Here is a 23204-nt window from a genome sequence, read left to right as displayed (position 1 = left end):
CGACATCAGTCTCACATACTCTCTTCTCACAAACACTTGGTAATTTTCATTGGCCTTATCATGATTAGCAAACAATTAAAATAAGACCAGTGGAAAGCAAAGGGTACAGAACAAAATGAGACTAGTTTAACCAATCCAGTTTGAGAATACTCACAGCTGTATCTAACAAATCTAAATATGGATTCAATTAATCAATCAGCCTCTGAAACAGAAAAAGCTTACATCTATCTTGGGTGTTAAGGCCCCTCTGATCAATTACTGATTAAGCTGAGAGCCTGCCCACCTTCACAACCTCACTATTGATGGAGTATTGATTTAGCAGACCAACAAATAAGTGTAATTTTATTATTTAGGGCCTGCAGTGAAATAATCCATAAACATCACTAATCGTGACTTTAGGTTAACAAGATATAGGGTTAACTGATGTAAGAACATGTCTTGCCATCTTAAAAATAATAACAATAATAGATTTTTTATATATTCAAAATGTATATATTTTTATATAGTCAGAAAAAGTATAATTTATAATAACCACACTTTACATTTCCATTTGAATTACATAAAACAGTATATTTTAAAAGGAGAAAATATCCATTTGAATTAGTTTTACATAGGCTTTTGGAAAAACAAATCTGTAGAAGACAAACAGCTTGCTAAGCGAAAACTTGGAAGTCATAAATTAGAGTGTCAAATGATTTATAGGCTACTTTGTTTCCCTAACCACACCAGTTTAAACACAAGGGAGAAATTTCCACCGAGTACAATAACATTAACAACAGAATATTAACTCTAAACAACCTCACTATTGATGGAGTATTGATTTAGCAGACCAACAAATAAGTGTAATTTTATTATTTAGGGCCTGCAGTGAAATAATCCATAAACATCACTAATCGTGACTTTAGGTTAACAAGATATAGGGTTAACTGATGTAAGAACATGTCTTGCCATCTTAAAAATAATAACAATAATAGATTTTTTATATATTCAAAATGTATATATTTTTATATAGTCAAAAAAAGTATAATTTATAATAACCACACTTTACATTTCCATTTGAATTACATAAAACAGAATTACATAAAACAGTACTGTCCTAAAGTCTAAACATCGACTAAATTAAAAACATTCATAAAGTTCTGGTGGGACAGATGGGTCACTGTTGTTGGGGTTTATTTTGTTATAATAACTGGCTGACTGAACATTATCCCACTTATTAAACAGCTTCTTGATAAAAAAATAAAAAATAAAAAAAAATGCACATGAAAAACTGATTTGACTTTAGTTTTCTAATTGTAGAGCAATACAAAGCCTTCCCTAAGGAAAATAAGCCCGAAAGCAACCGACCTAACAAAAAACGAACTCTGCAGAAAACATTAATTTGTTCAAATCTAAAATCCGTTACTTCTGTGTTTTAAAATGTCTCTCATTCAGCTCGTTGTGTCTCTTACCAGTTCATTGTTTGTTGGAAAGATGTTTTATTTTATTTTTTTGCTGTAACTATACAGGAGACTTCTGAGATTCTAGACATCTACGGCGGAAAATTATCAAGCATGAGACCGCGGAGTGATATACATAACACATGAATAATCGGTTTCAGGTCAATTATACATAGTTGCCGGTGTTGTGAATGATTGGTGATTATTCTGAATTAATCCGCCCGCTCCAGAGAGCCCTGATGTAAGATTAAAATATCTTAAATCATTTAAATATGCACACCATGGAGTTGTGGACTTCTGTTAACCGTTTTAACATATGGCTGATTGCCATGTAAGAAAAAAAAGCTTTGGTAAATCATATTTATGACATTAAAAAAAAGACATAGCCTACTAAGTCATAATTATGACATCATAAGTCATAGCGATGCAAATAAAGCTTTATTTTCCCCCTTGTGTACCCGAAATGGGTTTCCACAGACAATTGAAATTGTTGCTATTAGTGTAATCGAAAATAAATTAATGAGAGAGTCTGGGGAATATTAAATATGATATGAGTAACTTTCAATGCAAAGCAATCTATCATTCTTTAGCATTATACTGACATCTAATGGTAGATTTGAGAAATAATGGTGATATCATTTTGATGCCTCATAAACTAACATAACAAATTTTACAAAAATTAAGTTCAGTAATTTATTCTACTTTTTATATTTTACAGAAAGTTAAATGGTGCAGCTCCACTTCAAGGCTCAGTGGGTCCGTATGTTTAGCATTTGCTGTTGAATAGCAGCCATAATTGTTCAAAATCAGGTGAAAGACAGGTGAGATAATGAAACCCCAATCACAGCAGTTTTAAATATTTACTTCATACAAAAATACAGATTAGATAATTATACAACAAACATTTAAAAAGCTTTTACAGTAAGCCCAGCATTCTGCCATTCACTTCAGAAAAAGTGGGATGCAACCTACATGAGGTGAGCACTGACACAGGCTATATCCAAAAACTGAATTGCAACAGCAATTGCATAGACATGAACACAAAACCAGTGCAGGTAAAATATAACTACAATACTGAGCATCTGGACAAGAGGCAGATGAAAATTACAGAGCACAGAGCAGAAGCCTCAATTTACTTAGCCAGACGTCTGTGTGTGATTGATTTGAAGTGTTTGACATACAGTCGACATGTTCTGACAGAAGAAAAATGCACATTAAAAAAAGCTGTTATTCAGTTCCATTCATGCAACAGATAAGGTAATTTCATTAACACATACTTCCCATCTTCACACAGAGACTAAGTAAAGTTTCTGTGATTTATGAACCTGAGCAAAATCGCAAAATGCGTAATGGAGTTCAAAGTTACTTACTTAAAAGTAAGCTAAATCAACAACTGAGAACAAATGACATTATGTCTTAAGTGTTCCTGTGATCAAAAAGACAATGAAGACCAACAACTAACAAGGAAATTAATAAATTAATAATATAGTAGATGCATTTATAAGTGTATTGTCTGCAGTCATCATGGCACATGAAAATGGGTTTATTCTAACATATATCTGGCTACACAAAACTTTGACGTATCTTGTCCTCATCCCAGCTTATTTTGGCCAAGAACTACCCATTTGAAGGGAAGAGATCATCCTGAGACCATCTAAAATTATTTAAAAATATAACCAACTGTGGGTGATCTGTGGCTGTGCCGTCCAAGGATGTGACTATTTATAACACCACTGAATAGAATAAAATGAAAGAAAAAACTAGTAAAGGCTTAAATAAGCAACAACAAGGCCTGCGATCTGCATGCAACATCATGTATAAGAGTTAACAGATGTATGAGCATTATCCATAAATAGGAGCATAAAAGTGCGGTCACATTAGCAAAGTTTCTGTGAAATTCACGCAGAAGTCACTTTCACACCAAGCAGCTTTCTAAGGTGTTTTCTTATGTGAAATTCCTGGTCATGTGGATTCCTTTTGAAATGACAGATTTAGCCCATGAAAATCTATCGAACAACTGTAAATGTGACCACACCTTAATGGTCAATACATCCATTCAAAAGGTTATTGTGTCTCTATAGTATACCCTGCAATGTCTTTACATAAAATCAGTGGCATAGTGACCATTACAACTCAGGTCACTCAATAATATTCATTAGCTGTGCTCATAAGATTCACATTGTGTCTCCAATTTTCAGATGATCACCTATGCCCCTGGATAAAATATTCTGAATAAATAAACTACAAACATTTTACAGGCTGAAAGTCACATAAGATGCAGTGAAAAGCAAACTTTTCTCTATTTTAAAACTTAAGCAAATATATAAAACACAATCCGATGTACATGGTTCAGCTGTTCACATTGCACTGTTGTACTTCAAGTAAGTGAATTTTGCATTTGTCTTGCATTGATTATAAGCAGTAAAGCAATGAACATTCAAATGACCTGCAAATATCTACTGGTCCAGAGTCAATGAGCTGTAGATGAAACTCAATTCTCATTAGCTGCAGTGGAATGGAGATCAGCTCTGTTCTTCTACTTCCTGCCATTAGAACCTGACACAAATCAGAGAGATATCAGTGAGATGATGAATGTATTCTTTCTACTTTCTTTTTTTCTGCATAACACAAAAGAAGACATTTGAAGAGTTTTTTTCCATGCAGTGAAAGTCAATGGGGTCCAAAACAACACTGGACTCCATTGATTTTCATTGTATGAACAAAAAAAGAGACATTTTTCAAATGTTCTTTTTTATGTTCCACAGAAGTCATACAGTTTTGGAATGATATTAGGGTAAGTAAATGTTGACAATTTAAATTTTTGATCCATTTAATCATCATATACTACCTATGTCTAGATGGACCGTAGGAGTCCAGCATTTGGGTGCTGGCTTGCTCCAGATTCCAGCTACATCTCTCCAGAGCTTCCATGCATTCAGGCCGAGCCTTCAAACCCAGTCGAAACAACTGCTCCACCTACATCACAAACCAGTATATATGTAAATGCTCTTTTATTATCCATGAGTACTTCCCTATTTTGAGTCTGAAAAAAGAAGAACACAGATACCTTCAGATATTTCACGGCCTCCTGAGCGTTCCAGCCATGTGCTTGAAGGACCGTTTGACACTCCTCTACAGTCACTCCATGTACTGCCTCCTGCACCTACAGAAACACCCAATCGGTCATCTCAGAATACCATGACATCATTGAGTAGCCAATGGTGAGAGCATATTGAGTTGCTTACTTGTTGGAGCATTACATGGTTGTAGGCACCTGCTTGGGTGCTGCTCGGCCAGGCAAGACTGTTGGAGGTCCCACTGGTGTGGCTTGGGAAGGCATTGGGCTTGTTAACTTGCTGTTGAACCATGGGTCTCACAGTGGCCATATTTGTAGTTTTTTTCTCCTCGTTTCCTTCAGAGTCCTTTAAGAACCTGTCGTACTTGTCCAGGTATGCCGGTTTCTCAGGTAGCAAGTAGTAATGAGTGCTGCTGGCCTTCACGCCACTGTACATGATAGGAAGGATGCATGGACTCTTGGCTGGAGTTTGGGCTACTTGAGTAGAGCCGTACTGAGAACTTGTAGTGGTGGCCGTGGATGTAGAAGACATGGTGGAGGAACTGGATGGCGCGGAAGAATAAGAAGACGGGGACAGGCAGGAACCCAGAGATCCAACACAACAGAGGCTGGACCTTTGCTGAGGGGAGCCGCCTTGTGGCACCATAGGGCTTGGTGCCCGAGAGTTGGGTTGAGATAGAGCGTGATCCCTTGGGGGTATCTGAGGCGGACATCGGCTCCCGTCTTCATTGTCTCCAAGAGAAACTGACAATCTGCTGCTGTATATTCCTGCCCGCTTAGAGGGCCGCATGGGCGGGATGGGGATTCTTGGAGGGATTTGAGGCTTGTCCTCATAGGAGGAGGGCAGGATGATCTGGCGGTGCGGGGCGAGAGCTGAAGGAGTCAGGAGGGGTGAAGAAGGGAGGGAAAGTCCGGTTGGAGGGACCCGAAGCTTCACCATCACCTCCCTTTGTAGCTCCTTGAAGATGTCTGCTGATTGTGAAAAGGAGTGGGTTTCCTCAGCATGCTTGGTTGGTAGAAAGAGATTGTCCTCAACATTGCATTTACCATCGATTTTAACGCCATCTTCTGATTGTGTCTGTTCGGACACTACGTCTTCCTGTGACACAGATGCATTTATGGAGCTTACTTCCATGTCTTCTTGCTCTGCACACTCAACAGCCACATCATCGTATGCCGGAAGAGGAGGCAGGGGCCATATGTCCCAATCCACCACTGGAGTAGGGTGCATGGGGTTTGGCAGGGCTCGATTGGGGCTCTGCGGTGGCACCATATCCAAGATTGAAGCGGCGTAGGTACCAGGTGGCTTCGCTGTGCTGGGGTTGGGTGTCTCGGTAATGGGGGAAGGTGATGTAGAGCTGAAACTATCATCTCCAAAGTCAATGAGCGAGACTTCGCTAAGGCGGTCGCTCGGACTAGTGCTTTCCCAAGGGCGGAGGCGCAAACTCAGGTACGTGGGAGTCTTAAGAGAGAGCTTCTTCACGCCTGTCACTATCAGATCATCATCGTCGTCCAGCACAGAGTCGTAAAATGGTTCTGGGAACAAGCCATCGGGCAAAACTTTAGGAAATTTCCTTTTGTAATGCAGTGATTGCAGTGAAGAAGAGAAATGGTTCTTACTCTTAAGAAGAACGGCTGGTTTAGGAGGTCTAGGAGGAGGTTGTTCTGACACAACAGTTGAAGCAGAAAAGATCAGATGGAAAAAAAGATAAGCAGAGCAAAAGAGAGAAGTGGTGAATCTGAAGAAGAACAGAACAGCCCAACTCAACAAGATCAAATGATTGCTTACTTTTAGCCCGGTTTGGAAGTTTAGTGGGCTTGGCTGCATTTGAATCCATCCCAAGAACATCTGGTGGATCCATGGGATTACCAAGGTACAGACTGAACACAAAGCACACTGGATAAATAACAAAATCCACCTCTATATATATTTTCACAAGTTTTCCAGTGGTTCCCAACAAGGGGGCCGGGGCCCACTAGAGGGACCTCTAATTTAAATTAAAACGCTAAAAAACACATAAAATAAAGAAGTAAACTGAAAATTATTTCTTATATAATATAATATAATAAAAATTATATAGATCTATAATTTCCCCCTCAAGAACTGTTGTTTTTAATTGAAGATCATTTTGTCCTTGAAACATTTGAAATCCCAAAACATGGTTAATTAATATATCAAAGCTTCCAGTTTCTGCTAATACAAAAAGTTTGAAAACACAGCAGAAATACAGAAAATAGCCTGTATCGAGAAGCCTTAGAATATTGTGCCAACAGGGGATTTTGAGTGAAAAAGGTTGAGAATTGCTAGTTTAAAATAATATATTGCTGCTCTCTAGTGGTGAACACAAGTAAAGCAGTCTGTTCCCTGAGAGATCAATATTCCATAGAGTCTGTTAACAAAAGGTCACTCATATATGGTCATGGTATCTTACTCATCAATCTTGTCAGGGGCACCCCAGCTACGATGTGGGTCTATGTCTCCATGGCCTGTGTGGATGAAACTGTGCTTGAGAGGTCGGCTGATGTCGTGAGCAGACAGACCGGCCACAGAGGTCACCACGTTCCTAGGGAACTGTCCTACCTTCAGGGTCTGTCTGTTCTGACCCCTCCACCAGTAGTTCTCTGCTCTGCATCATAGCAAAAAGGGTTTAAATATAGATTTAAAACCTTGTTGTAAAGGTGGCTGTTCAGCATTCATGTTTATAGCATAAACGGTGCAGGACACCTACACAATGAAGTTTATTACTTTAAGGAGTTATGGGTTCTTTAACATCATCACAAATAATTTAATTTATAAAGGCAGCCAAATAATTAAATGTATTTAAATAACTGTTTTTATATTAGCATTGTACAAGCGCAAATTATGAAGATATTATCTGGAAAACATATACTTGGTAAGAAAGGAAGGGAAAAGAGAGATGAATACTATATTAAAAAAAAGTGACATGACATGTGGCCAAGTATGGTGACCCATACTTGGAATTAGTGCTCTGCATTTAACCCATCCAAAGTGCACACACACAACAGTGAACACACACACACCCGGAGCAGTGGGCAGCCATTTATGCTGTGGCGCCCGGGGAGCAGTTGGGGGTTCGGTGCCTTGCTCAAGAGCACCTCAGTCATGGTATTGAAGGTGGGAGAAAGCGCTGTACATTCACTCCCCCCACCTACAATCCCTGCCGGTACGAGACTCGAACCCGCAACCTTTGGGTTACGAGTCCGACTCGCTAACCATTAAGCCACGACTTCCCCTTAATCTTAATCTTATATATTATCAAGTTTTTTTAATCAAATTCTGTAAAAGTGTTACATGTTTTTGAGTTAATATGAGTTACTAAATATTAATTTTATCTTAATTTGAACATACATTAACATTATGTAAACATCCTTATTTTTTATTATTTTCCTAAATTATTTTCTTATTTTCTTTTCTTAAAATTTAATTTTCCTTCCTGAACTGTAGGTTGACAGTGACCACATGATACTGTTGCACCTCACATCTGGCTGAGCAAAAAAACTAATTGACAAAACCACCAAAATATGTCCTCACCTTCCCTCAATTATGGTGATGATGTCGTTAGCATGAATTTTAAGTTTGTCTGGCTCATCAAAATCCTGCAGTGCCCTCATGTCTGTGGGCATTGTCTATAAGCAAATTAGAAAGACTTAATTAATTTAAAAAACAATAATTATTTTCACATTCTTGTGTACATGCAAGACCATGACAAAAGGATGTTCTATCCATTATCGCCATCTGCTGTTACTATCCCACACTTTACCTCCACAAGGAAGTCCCTGAGGGACACAGATGTCGGTCTGTCCTCAGGTTTGGGCGACCAGCACTGCAGCATGACGTTATAAATGTCCTGTGGACAGTCTTCTGGTTTGATAAGCCTCTCTCCCTCCCTATCGATCTTATGGAGAATCTATACAGAAGGACACACATACAAATGTCACACAAACTTTACTTACAGAAAAATAGATTTGAGGCTCAGGTATGAGTGTATACCTGGCTACCATTGAGTCCAACCCAAGGTTCCTGTCCATGAGTGAACATTTCCCACAATGTTACTCCAAACATCCAAGTGTCACTGGCATGGGAGAAGGTTCGGGTCTTTAGGCTTTCTGGAGCACACCTGCAACGCACAGAGCATGTTGACATGGGCTGAGGGAATTAATAGTAAGTAGAAGGTGGTATATTATTCTTCTCACCAGGCAAAGGGGACTTTGTGATGCTCCTGCATCACATAATGTTCATCGTTCTTAGGCAAGGCCCTCATTAGGCCGAAGTCACCAATTTTGATGAGGTCATTGGAGGCTAAAAGGATGTTGCGTGCAGCCAGGTCTCTGTGAATGAATCGTCGGGACTCCAGGTACGCCATGCCACAGGCGATCTGAACAGCGTAATGGCACAGCACTGATATCAAAATATGACCCTGACGCTTCCTCAAGCGGTCTAACAAAGAACCCAATGGGGCAAGTTCTGTCACCTGAAACCTACCAGGAGATTTTGGAGCCCTTTATGCTTCCATCTGCTGACAAGCTTTATGGAGATGCTGATTTCCCCTGCCCACGATGCCAAAACCACTTCCAAGTGGTTTGCTGACCATGATATCACTGTGCTTGATTGGCCAGCCAACATGCCTGACCTGAACCCCATATGGAATCTATGGGATATTTTCAAGAGAAAGATGAGAAACCAACCTTTCATGAGCTGTAAGCTCTAATCATCAAAATTAAAACAAAAAAACTTTTGAAATGTTTTACTTTACATGTAATGAATCTAGAATATATGAAAGTTTCACTTTTTGAAATAAGTTTTAAGAAGAAAATTATAAGAAAACTTATTCACGATATTCAAATTTTTTTAGATGCACCTTTATATATATACTGTATATATATATATTTATATGAAAAACGTAGTGACCTCAAACTTTTGAACGGTAGTGTGGTTCAGTCTGATTTAGTGTAGAAACATAGTTGTATTTTAAACGTTTTTTTTGCTAGTCCAAAATGCCATTTTTAGTACTTCAATTATCATTCCTCACCATCTTCATGGGGTGTGTGAGGACAACCCCATAGAGACGAATGAGATTGTGGTGGTCCAGGGAATGCATGGCGTTAACTTCCCTTATGAAGTCATCTAGACCTTCATCCTGTTCCAACAGGTCTGTCTTCAGGCACTTCACAGCCACACTCAGCTACAGCACAGGAAGAAACACTATGCATTATATTTACTATCACTACTATCTCATCGTTACTAGTGTCACTTATTTTCCTACCACTCTTCCAGACGGGGCCTGCCATTCTCCACGTTTCACCACTCCGAAAGAGCCGTCTCCCAGTTTCTCGTAGAGCGTGACATCTCTGTCACTGATGAGGCAGGTGAGATTGGCTGGCTGGCCGTCTGGTTGGGTTGAGGATGGGGAGGAGCTGCGGAACACCGCTGGGGTCTGGGAATCGGACTCAGGCCGCTTCCCGATGAACACCTGCTGGCCCAAGCACAGAGACTACGGCTGAGGGTGATTCCACCTGCCTCTGTCTTAAAGATGCAATAGCTCCTCATTCAGTAAAACATGTCATTCATATGCCTGGAAGACATCTGTGATTATCGATATGAAGCTCAGATGCTCAAACGGCTTTGAAATCATCCACGAATTACTTCAGACTTGATAAGGTCAAGAAATAGCTGATGTAAAATGCAAAAGGTTTCTTGATCTTAAATAGTGTTGCCATGGTAACACATCAAAATGTAACACTCTTCTGGGAGTGTTTGTGGCTCTTCACATGATTAAAATGTCATGAAATTCACACACAATGATACACTTAGATGTAGCCAAAAATTAAGAAATGGATGTGGAGGAGAGGCTCTATAGCGCCCCCTTTTGACTGAAGCGAAGTCGGTTTTACCTACAATCAAGACATTTTTCATTTCTGGATGCACACCATACCTTGCTCATCCATGACTTCCGTTTGCACATGGCCCTTCTCCTTTTCACTGCCTCCCACAGCCGTCTCTGACCTGCAGAGCCAGAGATAGAAGAAAAAATGCCAGGAGGTCTAAATACAATAAATATGTTCAATATACAATATAATAAAATGTACTATAATATTCACCTAATCTTTTATATTATATTATATATTATATTTATTATTATACAGTGCTGTCTAAATAAATCAATCAATCAGAATATAAGTCCAAATAAATAATAAACATATACATTATTATTAATAATAAAACACTTGAAAAAATAATGAATAAATACATTTTCCAACATTCAAAACTCCTCTCACACACTTCAAACACATGCTACCCCACTCACCGGGGCGGCCCATGCCAATCTTTTCAAGGTCCTCATTTTTGACATAGTCAAAATGTGAGAGACGAGTGACATTGAGCTCATCACGGATACGCATGAAGTACTGCTGAAGCTGCACTTCGGTGAGCAGCTCCATGAGCCACTCCGTTCCCTCTTCAGACTGCATGTCTCCACCGTCCGGCTGCACACACAAAACATAAGACATGTTGTTTTAAGCATAAACAATCTTATTATCCTCCACAATTCTGCTTCTCAAGCAAACCTATCTTATTTTAAGCTTTTTTTAAATATTTTTTTAGATATTACAGACAAAAATACAGTTCTTTTTTCTGTGTAGAGAAAACAGTAAACCTCAACTTTTACCTCATCTTTTACATTATAGTGCCGCTGGTATTCGGAGACCGCCGCCATTTCTACATGGAAAGCAGTGCTTTCAGGCAGTGTGTGTATGAGTGAACCGCACTCCCTCGGGGTGTGTCCTGTTTTCACAGTAAACTGTCGAGCGTCTCCTCTAATCTGTGAGATATATTTGGTTGATTCTTCTTCTTCCCATCAGCAGCTACAAAAGCTCTCTCTTTTATAGGCTAAAGTCAAGAATAAAGTGAGTAATCTGATTCCTCGACCAAACAATAGTTGCAGTCTCATGTGAAATTGTGTCTTCTGTTGCAAAACCTCTGCCCAGCCTCCGGAGAATTAGTGTGAAAGATTATTCCCACCCTTTTAGATGAATGAATCAGTGCAGACAGTGCCTTAAATCCAGTTAATTTCAGCCCTGTCTTGTCTTCCAAACATGTCAGCATCCATCCTCAGTCTCATTTCCTTACGTCTCCAGTCTCGAATAAAAAGAAGTTCACAGCTTGTTAACGGTAAGGTATTTCCATCCATTATTAGTGCTTTTTCCAGAAGCAGCATTTTGCTTTCTCTTGCTGAGTCACTGCAGCAGCAGTACGAGTGTAGCAGACTTCAAACACAATCCTTAAATGCAGTATTGCTGTATAAAGCTGAATGTGCTCTAAGTGCTTACCGTCACACTGCTTAACCTCACACCCCCAATAAAGAAAAAAAAAAACATGAAAGTGTTATATTGACATATGTCAACATTATCAGATTGACCTTTTGCTTTTATGTCACAATATTTAACCATTTTTTTACATTTTAATTTTTTTCCTTTTTTGTGACAGGAAATGACACTACATTACATGTCAGCGCATTTACACTACAATGAATGGATAGCTAGTTAGCTAGTTAGCTAGCTAGCCGTCTCCTCTAATCTGTGAGATATATTTGGTTGATTCTTCTTCTTCCCATCAGCAGCTACAAAAGCTCTCTCTTTTATAGGCTAAAGTCAAGAATAAAGTGAGTAATCTGATTCCTCGACCAAACAATAGTTGCAGTCTCATGTGAAATTGTGTCTTCTGTTGCAAAACCTCTGCCCAGCCTCCGGAGAATTAGTGTGAAAGATTATTCCCACCCTTTTAGATGAATGAATCAGTGCAGACAGTGCCTTAAATCCAGTTAATTTCAGCCCTGTCTTGTCTTCCAAACATGTCAGCATCCATCCTCAGTCTCATTTCCTTACGTCTCCAGTCTCGAATAAAAAGAAGTTCACAGCTTGTTAACGGTAAGGTATTTCCATCCATTATTAGTGCTTTTTCCAGAAGCAGCATTTTGCTTTCTCTTGCTGAGTCACTGCAGCAGCAGTACGAGTGTAGCAGACTTCAAACACAATCCTTAAATGCAGTATTGCTGTATAAAGCTGAATGTGCTCTAAGTGCTTACCGTCACACTGCTTAACCTCACACCCCCAATAAAGAAAAAAAAAAACATGAAAGTGTTATATTGACATATGTCAACATTATCAGATTGACCTTTTGCTTTTATGTCACAATATTTAACCATTTTTTTACATTTTAATTTTTTTCCTTTTTTGTGACAGGAAATGACACTACATTACATGTCAGCGCATTTACACTACAATGAATGGATAGCTAGTTAGCTAGTTAGCTAGCTAGCTAGCTAGCTAGCTAGCTAGATAGATAGATAGATAGATAGATAGATTTAACATAAATATACACAGACAATATACACAATTAGCCTAACAATCAGAACCAATTCCATTCCAGAGAGCCGTATAATATATAGAGAGGCTGTCAAAACGTCATTGATTATTTTGAGGAAATGTACATCAGGACATGATGACCCATTCACTGATGAATTATGCAGCCTCCCATGTGAGTAAGAGACAGCACACCCAGAATTAAATCTGTCCACAGATGTACATAAACATATTTATTCACACGTTCTCACCAAACACCTAAACCATCAGAAACCACCCACTGAGTGTGATGGCAGCACATCATAACTATGACAATGACGCAGTAACCCTTGGCAACTAGAGCATGACTAAGAGGAGCAGACAGAACGCCACATGGCATCTCTTTCCCTTCTAGAGATGCCCTACGCACATTTATGAGGACACAGTTGTAGGAGGCAGGGTGGTTGGAAATGTACACCCTTTGAAACTCTGATACTGTAGAATATGAAGACATACAGCACATATAGGAACAGTATCCTAAATATTTCATAACCCATTTAAACAATTCAGTCTTTTATTCAGGACATTCTAAGTTTAGAGAACAAAATATAGCCATGTTTATTGACCTTAGTCTAGGAATTTATGGTAAAGTGCTGTCCAGTGGTCTTACCAAGTTGTAGGTCAGTCCTGAGGTCTTCAGAAATAGTCCACTAAATACAAGCTGATGTCAGGGACGGTCCTCCTGCGGTCCAGTGTTTGACAGGGCCATGACAGGCACATATGAGCCAAATCAAGGCTGCTTCTGACTAGTCAACATCAAGCTGCAAAACTGCGGAGATGAATTATCATAGAAGGAGGTGAGCTGTTATAACCTTGTTACAATGTGTCTTTACAAACATCTGACATCACTGCAGAGATTCACACACATATGTATATAGGAGGATGATTGTGAATCATTTAAACATCGTCCGGTGAATCATCACTGAACCGCTCTCTTTTGAATCAAGTGACTGCTTTCCTGCCTTGATAATACAAACAACAAATAGCAAAAAGGCCAGGCTGTGAAGGAGCATTTAATTGGTCGAGCTGACTGAACACGCACTCATCACTGAACGAGTCAGTGTTTTCAATCTGAATTTGAGCGAAGTTGAACAATTTGAACTGGGACATCTCACTTGTTCATATCTATTGTGCTTCGTTGTGATTTGTGATGTTTCTGTAGTCTATTTGTAAATTAGTAGACATGCAAATTAATTATGATTGTTTTGGTTGCGAAAGACTTTATTAATAGTCAAATGATACAATGAGTAAATTCAGTAAATTATTCAATGAGGCATTCATTCATAATGCAAGAAACACTCAAACCCCATGCTGCCATAACGATAGCCTTCATTGATCAAATCAGCATTCAAATTTGAATTAATATTTTTGGAGAACTGATTCAAAAGATTCAAATCACTGTAAGGAATCTAAGTCAGTGTTATTAAAATACTATTACTGTTTCTTTATATTTTGAATTTTCAGCATTTTAGTTAATTTTGTTGTTTTTGTCATTTTATTAGTTATATTTTTTATATGTCTTTATAGTTCTTGTTCATTTTTTATTTCAGTCTTAGTTTTAATTATTTTATTAGGCTACATTAAGTTAAACTAGACTAAATGTAAGAAATGCATCTTTGGCAACAAGCTGATACAAAATAGGTTGAAGCTTTTAAAATATTTTATTTCAGTTAAGGTTTATTTAAAGTATTTTTTAAATGGTTTTAGTTGTGAACACACCAGATTAGATATTAATACATCTCCAACCAGATACTTGGGATAATGAGCTGGGGCTATAACTGTTTATTGTATGTAACTGAATAATTAATAAATTACATTATTGAACAGCAGCGGTTTTGCCATATTGATGTGATACCACGTTGCCTATTTCTTTTATTACAGCATCATTAAGAGAAATTTAGCTTAGATCTTCCAGAAATATTAATCAGAACCGATCCAAAAGGAAATATAAAATCGTATTTAGTTTCCCATGTGGAAACCATTAGCGTTTTTGAGTCCGCTCGGGGCCATGCTGTCTAGGAAGGCAGCGCGCTAGGTTTTGAGACACATCCACTGTCTTCTTTATATTCAGATACAGAATCGGACATACATAACAAGCTAATTCAAACAAGCGTAAGTAACCTTTCTCTCTCTCTCTCTATATATATAAAACAAAATAGGCATTAAAGGCTGGTACTGATCACAGGCTCTGTAGTGATGCAGTCATTAGGATGGCTAGCGCAGCGCAGAGGTGCAATGATTCCCGGACATTCAGTAGCGCAGTCCGAGCTCACATTCATGTGATTTTGATATTTCAAACAAAGTCAAATGATTTACTTACCTCTTAAACAGTCATTTTAAAGAAAGAGAATTAGCTGCTCAGCGGTCGTAATCCTTCTTCAACCTTGGTACACGGATTGATCTCTTTCTTAAAGGGACAGCGCATTTTACACAGACGAGAGCGCGGGGGAGAGTTTCTTCATGGGAATCTTGCGTTGACTGTGGTTCTTGAATTAATCTAAATATAATTAATAAAGTCCGAATCTAAACATGCACATGTGAATAATAACATTATTTTGTCCTTTGAAGCTGTTCATGGTAACTAGTGTTCGGTGGCACATTTTAAGATGATTTACTATAATATCGCCAACTGATATCCATCATATCATTTGTTACAGGCTTCAGAAGACTTAAAAAAAAACAGTGAACACATTAAGCATCCGACACTCACTGGTTTTCATGGTGCATTGTATGGATTTCTCACAACATTACTGTGTACTTAAACTGCATTACACATTATTCACTACATTACAGTCCTAACACTATTCCAATTACAAATACACCCGATTAGATTTAAGATTTTAGATGATTACAGATCTGTTCCTCTAGTCTTGTAAGTCCTGTAAAGTGTCTTGTGAGGTAAGAAAATATTCATAAAGTCTTACACAAAAATAAACATACTTCCAATGCCAAGTTTATTACAGAATAAAGGTTGACAGATATTGGATACAAACGTCAATTCTAACAATCAAATGGTTTAACTTGTAACCCCACCACCCAACACATCTAGACAGACCTGAATGATCAATTTTACTGCTTATTAATTTTGATAAAGATAAATTTGGTAAATCAAACCCTGCTTGTCTAGAAGTAACAGTTCATTCACACAAATTAAAATGTCTAGTAACTTTATTTCGCCATCACATTCAGCTTCAAACACGCACTTTGCTTTGTTTTTATCAACCTGTGATGTTTAGATTTATTTCATGCATGTCTACATGCTATGAAACACCAAACACGTTCTGTAAATTTCTGGTAAGTGCCACAAGGAGGAGAAAAGAGAGTAGCAGACTAGTATGCAACATACACTTGCAAAACTTTTCCACCAAATCTTTGACTGAAGTGCCTTCAAACATGAAACCATTATGTAAAATCAGCAGTAAGCTAATCAGTCATACATCATATCTTAATTATTATGCAATACAACCACATTCTCTTTTCTAACACCTGCCTTATAGGAAAAAAAAGAAAAAAAGAACAGGTACAGAAATAAGCAACCAAAAGCCAAATATCTGAAAAAGCCTCTATAGATTACACAATGAATATAAATTTTTGGAAACAGAAACAGGCCAGAAAAGTGAAATCTTAAACCCAGTGAAACATTGAAAAGAAACTGACCCTGAAAAACAAAACAGGCATGACTAGACGTAACACACATCTTCAATAGTTCTTCAGATTACAGTTATTTCAAAGCAGGAAAAAAGCCACACAAAAACACATAATAAAATATTCATAAAGTCTTACACAAAAATAAACATACTTCCAATGCCAAGTTTATTACAGAATAAAGGTTGACAGATATTGGATACAAACGTCAATTCTAACAATCAAATGGTTTAACTTGTAACCCCACCACCCAACACATCTAGACAGACCTGAATGATCAATTTTACTGCTTATTAATTTTGATAAAGATAAATTTGGTAAATCAAACCCTGCTTGTCTAGAAGTAACAGTTCATTCACACAAATTAAAATGTCTAGTAACTTTATTTCGCCATCACATTCAGCTTCAAACACGCACTTTGCTTTGTTTTTATCAACCTGTGATGTTTAGATTTATTTCATGCATGTCTACATGCTATGAAACACCAAACACGTTCTGTAAATTTCTGGTAAGTGCCACAAGGAGGAGAAAAGAGAGTAGCAGACTAGTATGCAACATACACTTGCAAAACTTTTCCACCAAATCTTTGACTGAAGTGCCTTCAAACATGAAACCATTATGTAAAATCAGCAGTAAGCTAATCAGTCATACATCATATCTTAATTATTATGCAATACAACCACATTCTCTTTTCTAACACCTGCCTTATAGGAAAAAAAAAGAAAAAAAGAACAGGTACAGAAATAAGCAACCAAAAGCCAAATATCTGAAAAAGCCTCTATAGATTACACAATGAATATCAATTTTTGGAAACAGAAACAGGCCAGAAAAGTGAAATCTTAAACCCAGTGAAACATTGAAAAGAAACTGACCCTGAAAAACAAAACAGGCATGACTAGACGTAACACACATCTTCAATAGTTCTTCAGATTACAGTTATTTCAAAGCAGGAAAAAAGCCACACAAAAACACATAATAATGAAAAATAAATATTTACAAAACTATGGGACACACTGTTCCCGATAATCTGATCCACCCTACAGTGAAATATGAGGATCACTGTCCTCGATACATACACGCCGGTAGGCAAAAACTACCTTCGAACACTCCACATTATGGAAGACACTGCTCCCGATAATGGATTTAGAATAGAAATATAAATGTTACAGAGAAATGCTGTTGTCACAAAAATGCTTGAGCCCACAAGTTTGGTCAAAATGGAAACTAGCCTTGCCAATTTATCAAATTGTTTCAGAAAAAGGTGAACAACAACTACAAAAGAGATACTTTAATATAAGGAAATTTATAAAACCATCATTTAACCTTTAACCAGGCCATGTTGTTAAATGGCTTAATGCTCTGGTTTCAATTTGACCAATTTTGGGCTTTTCTTCAAAAAAAACTTTTTTTAAAGAAGAGGAACTGCTCCGTAATATTAAAACAGATGCTTTTGAGCTTATTTCCTCAAGCACCTGTAACAAGAGACATTTCTAATGCCAGCTGTTGGTAACATGCATTTCTGTTAGCAGATGCTGCTTTTAAGAACTGACAGTATAACTGTCACGATTATGGAAGGCACTGCTTCCGATAATAAAAAAAAAACTTTTATAGTGAACACTGTCACTGATAAATAAATAAGAAATAAATACAGTATGGTCCTCAGTTGGTCACAGAGGCTGAGTTGGGGTTTTATATGAAGTGCGCAAGGGACTAAAATTCCCAAGTAGCAGCCGAGGACAAGATTTACTCAATACGCACATGTGCAACTTGATAACGAGTCATGATGAGAAAAACATTTTCAAGGTAAACCAGAAATGACATGCACCTTAGAACAATTTGCAGAGGAGCAAAGTTGATGACCTTGTGCTCTGATTTCTTTATCGATTAAATATTGTATTACTTATCCCTAGTCCTGCAATATACACACTCTACCGGTCAAAAGTTTGGGATCAGAACGATTTTGAATGTTTTTTACAGGAGTCTCTTATGCTCATCAAGGCTGCATTTATTTGATCAAAAATACAGGGAAAAAATTTAATATTGTGAAATATTATTATGATGTAAAATAACGTTTTTCTATTTTAATTTACATTAAAATCTAATTTATTCCTGTGATGCAAAGCTGAATTTTCAGCATCATTACTCCAGTCTTCAGTGTCACATGATCCTTCAGAAATCATTCTAATATGCTGATTTATTATCAGTGCTGGAAACTGTTGTGCTGCTTAATATTTTTTGGGAACCGGTGATACTTTTTTCTGGATTCTTTGATGAATAAAAAGTTAAAAAGAAGAGCATTTATTTAAAATAGAAATCTTTTCTAACAATACAAGTTGCTGAATAAAAGTTTTCATTTCTTTCAAAAAAAGAAAGAATAAAAATTCTGACCCCAAACTTTTGAACTGTAGTGTATATTGTTAGAAAAGATTTCTATTTTAAATAAATTCTGTTTTTAACTTTTTATTCATCAAAGAGAATCCAGAAAAAAGTATCAGTTTCCAAAAAAATATTTGGCAGCACAACTGTTGCCAACATTGATCATTCCAATAATAAATTAGCATATTAGAATAATTTCTTAAGGATCATGTGACACTTTATACTGGAGTAATGGCTGATGGAAATTCAGCTTTGCATCACAGAAATAAATGATATTTTAAAGGATATTAAAATAGAAACCATTATTTTATATTGTAACAACATTTTGCAGGATTACTGTCATACATATACTGTCATACTTACATTACTGATTAGCCTTGATGAGCATAAGAGACTTCTTTAAAAAAAACATTACAATTCTTACTGATCCCAAACTTTTGACCGGTAGTGTGTGTGTGTGTGTGTGTGTATATATATATATATAAAATGCAATAAAAACATTTAATATCGCACTATAGTTCTTAATATGATTAAAGAACTTCCAAAGTTTAATTTAAAAGTGTCATATCATTAATTTTGAAGATATGCTTGGTCAAAATTCATTGTTCCAAATCAAATCAGATCTACTTCATAGTGACAGGATTGTATTTATGTATCTAGAAATATGTTCAAGCAAAGCCAATGACAAGTTGGTTGATGCAACAGTGAAAAACTCTATATCTCGTTGTCCAAGGACCAGATATCTCCAGCCAGGTCATTAGCACAGCCCTGGATGGTCCAGGTGAGTAGAGCAAACTTGTTTAGGACCTGGTCTATGTCGAAGCTTGTCTTTTCTTGTACATCACCCAAGTACTTTTCCAGGTCTGTGGTGGTTTGCCAGCCATTACCAAAGAAAATGTGGCGGAATGGGACATCTCTCAAAGAGACGTAAGGAGAGAGAAAATTATGCTCCACCTTAAAAGGAGAAAACAAAGACATGAGAAATTGGCCAGTATGTATCAAGCAACGATACAAGATGAGCCTAGAAAGACCAAGAGAATAATAACTTCACCTTCATTATGCGGTTATTGATTATGCGACACATCTCCAAGTCATTCTGGTCAGTATTCCTTATGTCAATATTTAGAGAGGCTGCGGCACGACCGTAGGAACTCTTTGCCGCATTCAGCCACTTCGTTGACAAAGACTCAATTTTATCGACCTGTTAAAAGAACATTGAGAATCAATATGTTTTTTATTGTTTCTCATTGCAAAAACAATGCATATGACAAAAAGCATTACCGTGTCATTTTTGAGAGTGTCAACGCGCTGGGTGATGGCGCTCACGTGGCGGGCGATCACATCAGAATACTTGGAAACATCTAGTTTGAGGATGTGGTCATGGACGAGCCGAAGGGCCATCTGCCCAGCAACCTGAGCAGCAAGCACGGACAACTCAACCACTTTCTGATCGGTGATGCGGTCCAGATGCTTTTTTTCATCCATATTTGTGCCTAAAAACTGTTTATCCTGGTGGAAAAACATCCTAAAATGAGTATGCAAACATTTGGATGACTCTTTGTTTATGACACTTATGAATAGAGCAACATTTTGGGCTGGCAGTCTCAAAAAACCACTGGGTGATGAGCTTGAATGGTAAGGAAATGGCTTGTGGAATTTATTTAAGGGTCTGGATGCATGATTAAAAGGATTCCTTTTTTAAATTACAATAGACAGGAAAAACACTTACCGAAGAAGAGATGAAACTGAAAGAAACGGATGGGATTCCAGAGAGGGACAGGAAAGGATATGCACCATCATCCATCTGCATGGGTGTCAGACTGAGCACAAAAATAGATTCATATACATCACATCACCACAGAAACAATCACAATTATATTGATATTTCCATCATTAAAACACAAATCAAAGTAGATTTACTCACAGTGATGAAAAACCACGACCATAACTCTGGAGAAGGCTTGATTTTGACCTTAGGCTTTTGACCTTTCCCAGGGTCTTCTGCAGAAGGGTGTGCAACAAAGGACTGGCAGAAGCTCTAAAAGAATCTGCACCTGTAGATTAAAGAGAAACGCATCTAAAAATGTCAAAGAATAGGGAGAAAAGTAGGAAATGGGACTGTGAACGGAATGAGTGGTTCTTGAGCACCACTGAATTAGCGCTACCAAATTTCTCAGGGTGCATAGGCACTAATATGCACTTTTGTTAATACAAACATAAGATTCAAATTTAAATTTAAAATTAAGGAATTAAGATAGAATTACATTAGTCTATAAATTCAAATAATAATAATAATAATAATAATAATAATGATTACTTAAAGCTGCAAGCAGCATTGAAAGGGCCCTCGCACCCAGAGCCACCTCCACCCGGTGGCCTTAGGAAAACCGTAAATGGTGGGCAATATGCATTTAAAGTGTTAAATATAGGAGAAATGTCAAAGTTATTTATATGTGTGAAACTTCCTGCTGCCAGCAGGTGGCGCTATGACTACAACTGAATATTGGCATGGGCATGTGTTCAGGCAGGACTCTTATCAAACGTGAAGTTTGGGGTAGATCAGACATTGTATGTCTGAGTTATAGCAAATTCCTGTTTCATGGCAAAACATCATAATTTGCCCTTCAACGAAAACTCAGGATCTTTGCAATTTAACATCACAAAAGGCTTCAAATTATACTGAGCAAATTTGGTGTTGATCTGATTAAATCTCTAGGAGAAGTTCGTTAAAATACAACGCCTGAAAATGACAAAAACGAAACAAAATTTGCAGAGAAAATTCAAAATAACCGTCTTCCTGTTAGGTTTCGGATTTTGCTCCGAGATACTTTTTTTTTGTAGGTATTGGTGTGTACATGCGTCTACCGAATTTCATACATGTACCAGAAATGTAGCTTGAGGGGCACTTCGATGAACATGTATAGATGACGCTATTCAGCCATTTTTGCAACACCCACTTCTGAAACCTATATCAGATGTACATTTTCGTCACTTCTGGTGTGTGCAGTTTCATGAGTTCGAGCATGTTTCTAGGCTGAAACAGCAATCATCAGGGTCCAGTCACCAATGTCCCATGTGAAAGATTAAGTGATAAAAGTGCCATTTATCTCTGTCTACAGCCAAGTCAACAATCTTGGAATCTCCAGTTGATATGGAGGTGTTTAATAAACACGGAAATAAATTATATTCTGAAAAGGCAGAACAGAGAGAATTTATATGCACACATTCATTTATTAGTCATAGTGGGCCAGACCTAAGAAATATACTGGCAAATTTTCACAAAATTGGGAACACATTTGTTTTCACACAATGAATAAATATGTCCATTTTAATAATGGTTGGAAATTCAGATTTTAAGTTATTACCCAGTGAAATCTGACTGTCTACTGGCAGATATGTTTAATGCAGCCAATTCAACTTTGTGTTATGTGCCAAGTTTCAACTTTACCAATCATATGGTTATGCTATTATTAAGGATTTTCAGTTGTAGCATCCCCTATAAAGTAGGTGCAATTTTGATACAACTTGGTGTGCATCAGAGTTTGCATGCGTTGATGTGCATGTTTGGGACAATCCTGCCAAGCTTGGGGTCCCAACAATTTATGGTCTCAAATTCCTATATAACTTCATGCCAAATAAAGAAAAGGAAGAGGAGGATAAGGAAAAGTCTCAACTAGATATATAATTGATACTACTTGGTACGAGGGCTGTGCGATTAATCGGAATCGTCATAAAATCACGATTTGAGCTTGCGCGATTTCTAAATCGCTTTATAGCACGATTTTCCGCGCCCCCGACCTCCCGCAGTATGCTATCCGAACCAATCAGAATGCAGCGCGCCTAAATGGAGCACGAGAACAGAACAGACCGGGCGGGCATACAAACGTAACGCCAGGTTCACACACTCCGTCTGTGGTGCGTATTTTTTCCGCGCCCATGTTAACGGATCAGAGCGTTCACACTGCACGCGATTGCGGTCCGGCAGTGCGCTCTAGGAGCAGCAGTCATGCTGCGATCGTTTCCGCACGGAATCTATTTCTGCTGTGCTATACGCGCTGAATTAAAGTGACAGCGCATTATACGTGGTAAAAATTAACATGGATTGACACGGAAATTTAGTAATTACACCATAAATGCATATAATTAAAGTCTACTGTTACCGCATACACATACTGTATACGCACTGCAGACGGAGTACGTGTGAACTTGGCGCAACAAATCTAGTTCAACAATTGAGGCAACGCCACAAA

At 37.7% G+C, this 23204-nt stretch overlaps 2 protein-coding genes across 9 annotated transcripts in view; both read right to left on the bottom strand.

Moving 5' to 3' along the window:
- Positions 1-2369: 2369 nt before the first annotated feature.
- On the bottom strand, positions 2370-15346 carry LOC107725874 (activated CDC42 kinase 1-like). Of its 5 annotated transcripts, XM_016535286.1 has the most exons (17): positions 15254-15346; positions 13544-13702; positions 10842-11019; positions 10470-10540; positions 9801-10028; positions 9567-9719; positions 8731-9008; positions 8528-8654; positions 8298-8444; positions 8069-8163; positions 6948-7142; positions 6305-6396; positions 6136-6180; positions 4685-6051; positions 4507-4602; positions 4288-4415; positions 2370-3995 (listed from the first exon to the last, which is right to left on the bottom strand). In XM_016535286.1, exons 3-17 carry the CDS (start codon positions 11002-11004, stop codon positions 3989-3991), a joined length of 3192 nt encoding a protein of 1063 aa, XP_016390772.1. In that variant the 5' UTR covers positions 11005-11019; positions 13544-13702; positions 15254-15346; the 3' UTR covers positions 2370-3988. The 5 variants fall into 5 exon arrangements, with proteins under 5 accessions (XP_016390772.1, XP_016390773.1, XP_016390769.1 ...); XM_016535287.1 differs by lacking the exon at positions 13544-13702 and having other exon boundaries at positions 15254-15340; XM_016535283.1 differs by lacking the exons at positions 13544-13702; positions 15254-15346 and adding an exon at positions 11202-11254.
- A 4055-nt stretch (positions 15347-19401) lies between these two features.
- The window catches only part of LOC107725872 (transferrin receptor protein 1-like), a 13513-nt gene continuing 9710 nt past the window's right edge, over positions 19402-23204 (bottom strand). For all 4 annotated transcript variants that reach the window (XM_016535280.1, XM_016535278.1, XM_016535279.1 and 1 more), the window contains 5 exons: positions 20879-21008; positions 20684-20774; positions 20236-20463; positions 20006-20155; positions 19402-19908 (listed from right to left, as the gene is read on the bottom strand). In XM_016535280.1, coding sequence (XP_016390766.1) covers positions 19669-19908; positions 20006-20155; positions 20236-20463; positions 20684-20774; positions 20879-21008 — 839 coding nt within the window. In that variant the 3' untranslated portion in view covers positions 19402-19668. The remainder of the gene's footprint in view (positions 19909-20005; positions 20156-20235; positions 20464-20683; positions 20775-20878; positions 21009-23204) is intronic.

This window comes from Sinocyclocheilus rhinocerous, unplaced genomic scaffold (assembly GCF_001515625.1).
Source record: "Sinocyclocheilus rhinocerous isolate Xijiao unplaced genomic scaffold, SAMN03320098_v1.1 scaffold1508, whole genome shotgun sequence".
NCBI lineage: Eukaryota > Metazoa > Chordata > Actinopteri > Cypriniformes > Cyprinidae > Sinocyclocheilus > Sinocyclocheilus rhinocerous.
This window is presented reverse-complemented; position numbering and strand designations above follow the sequence as displayed.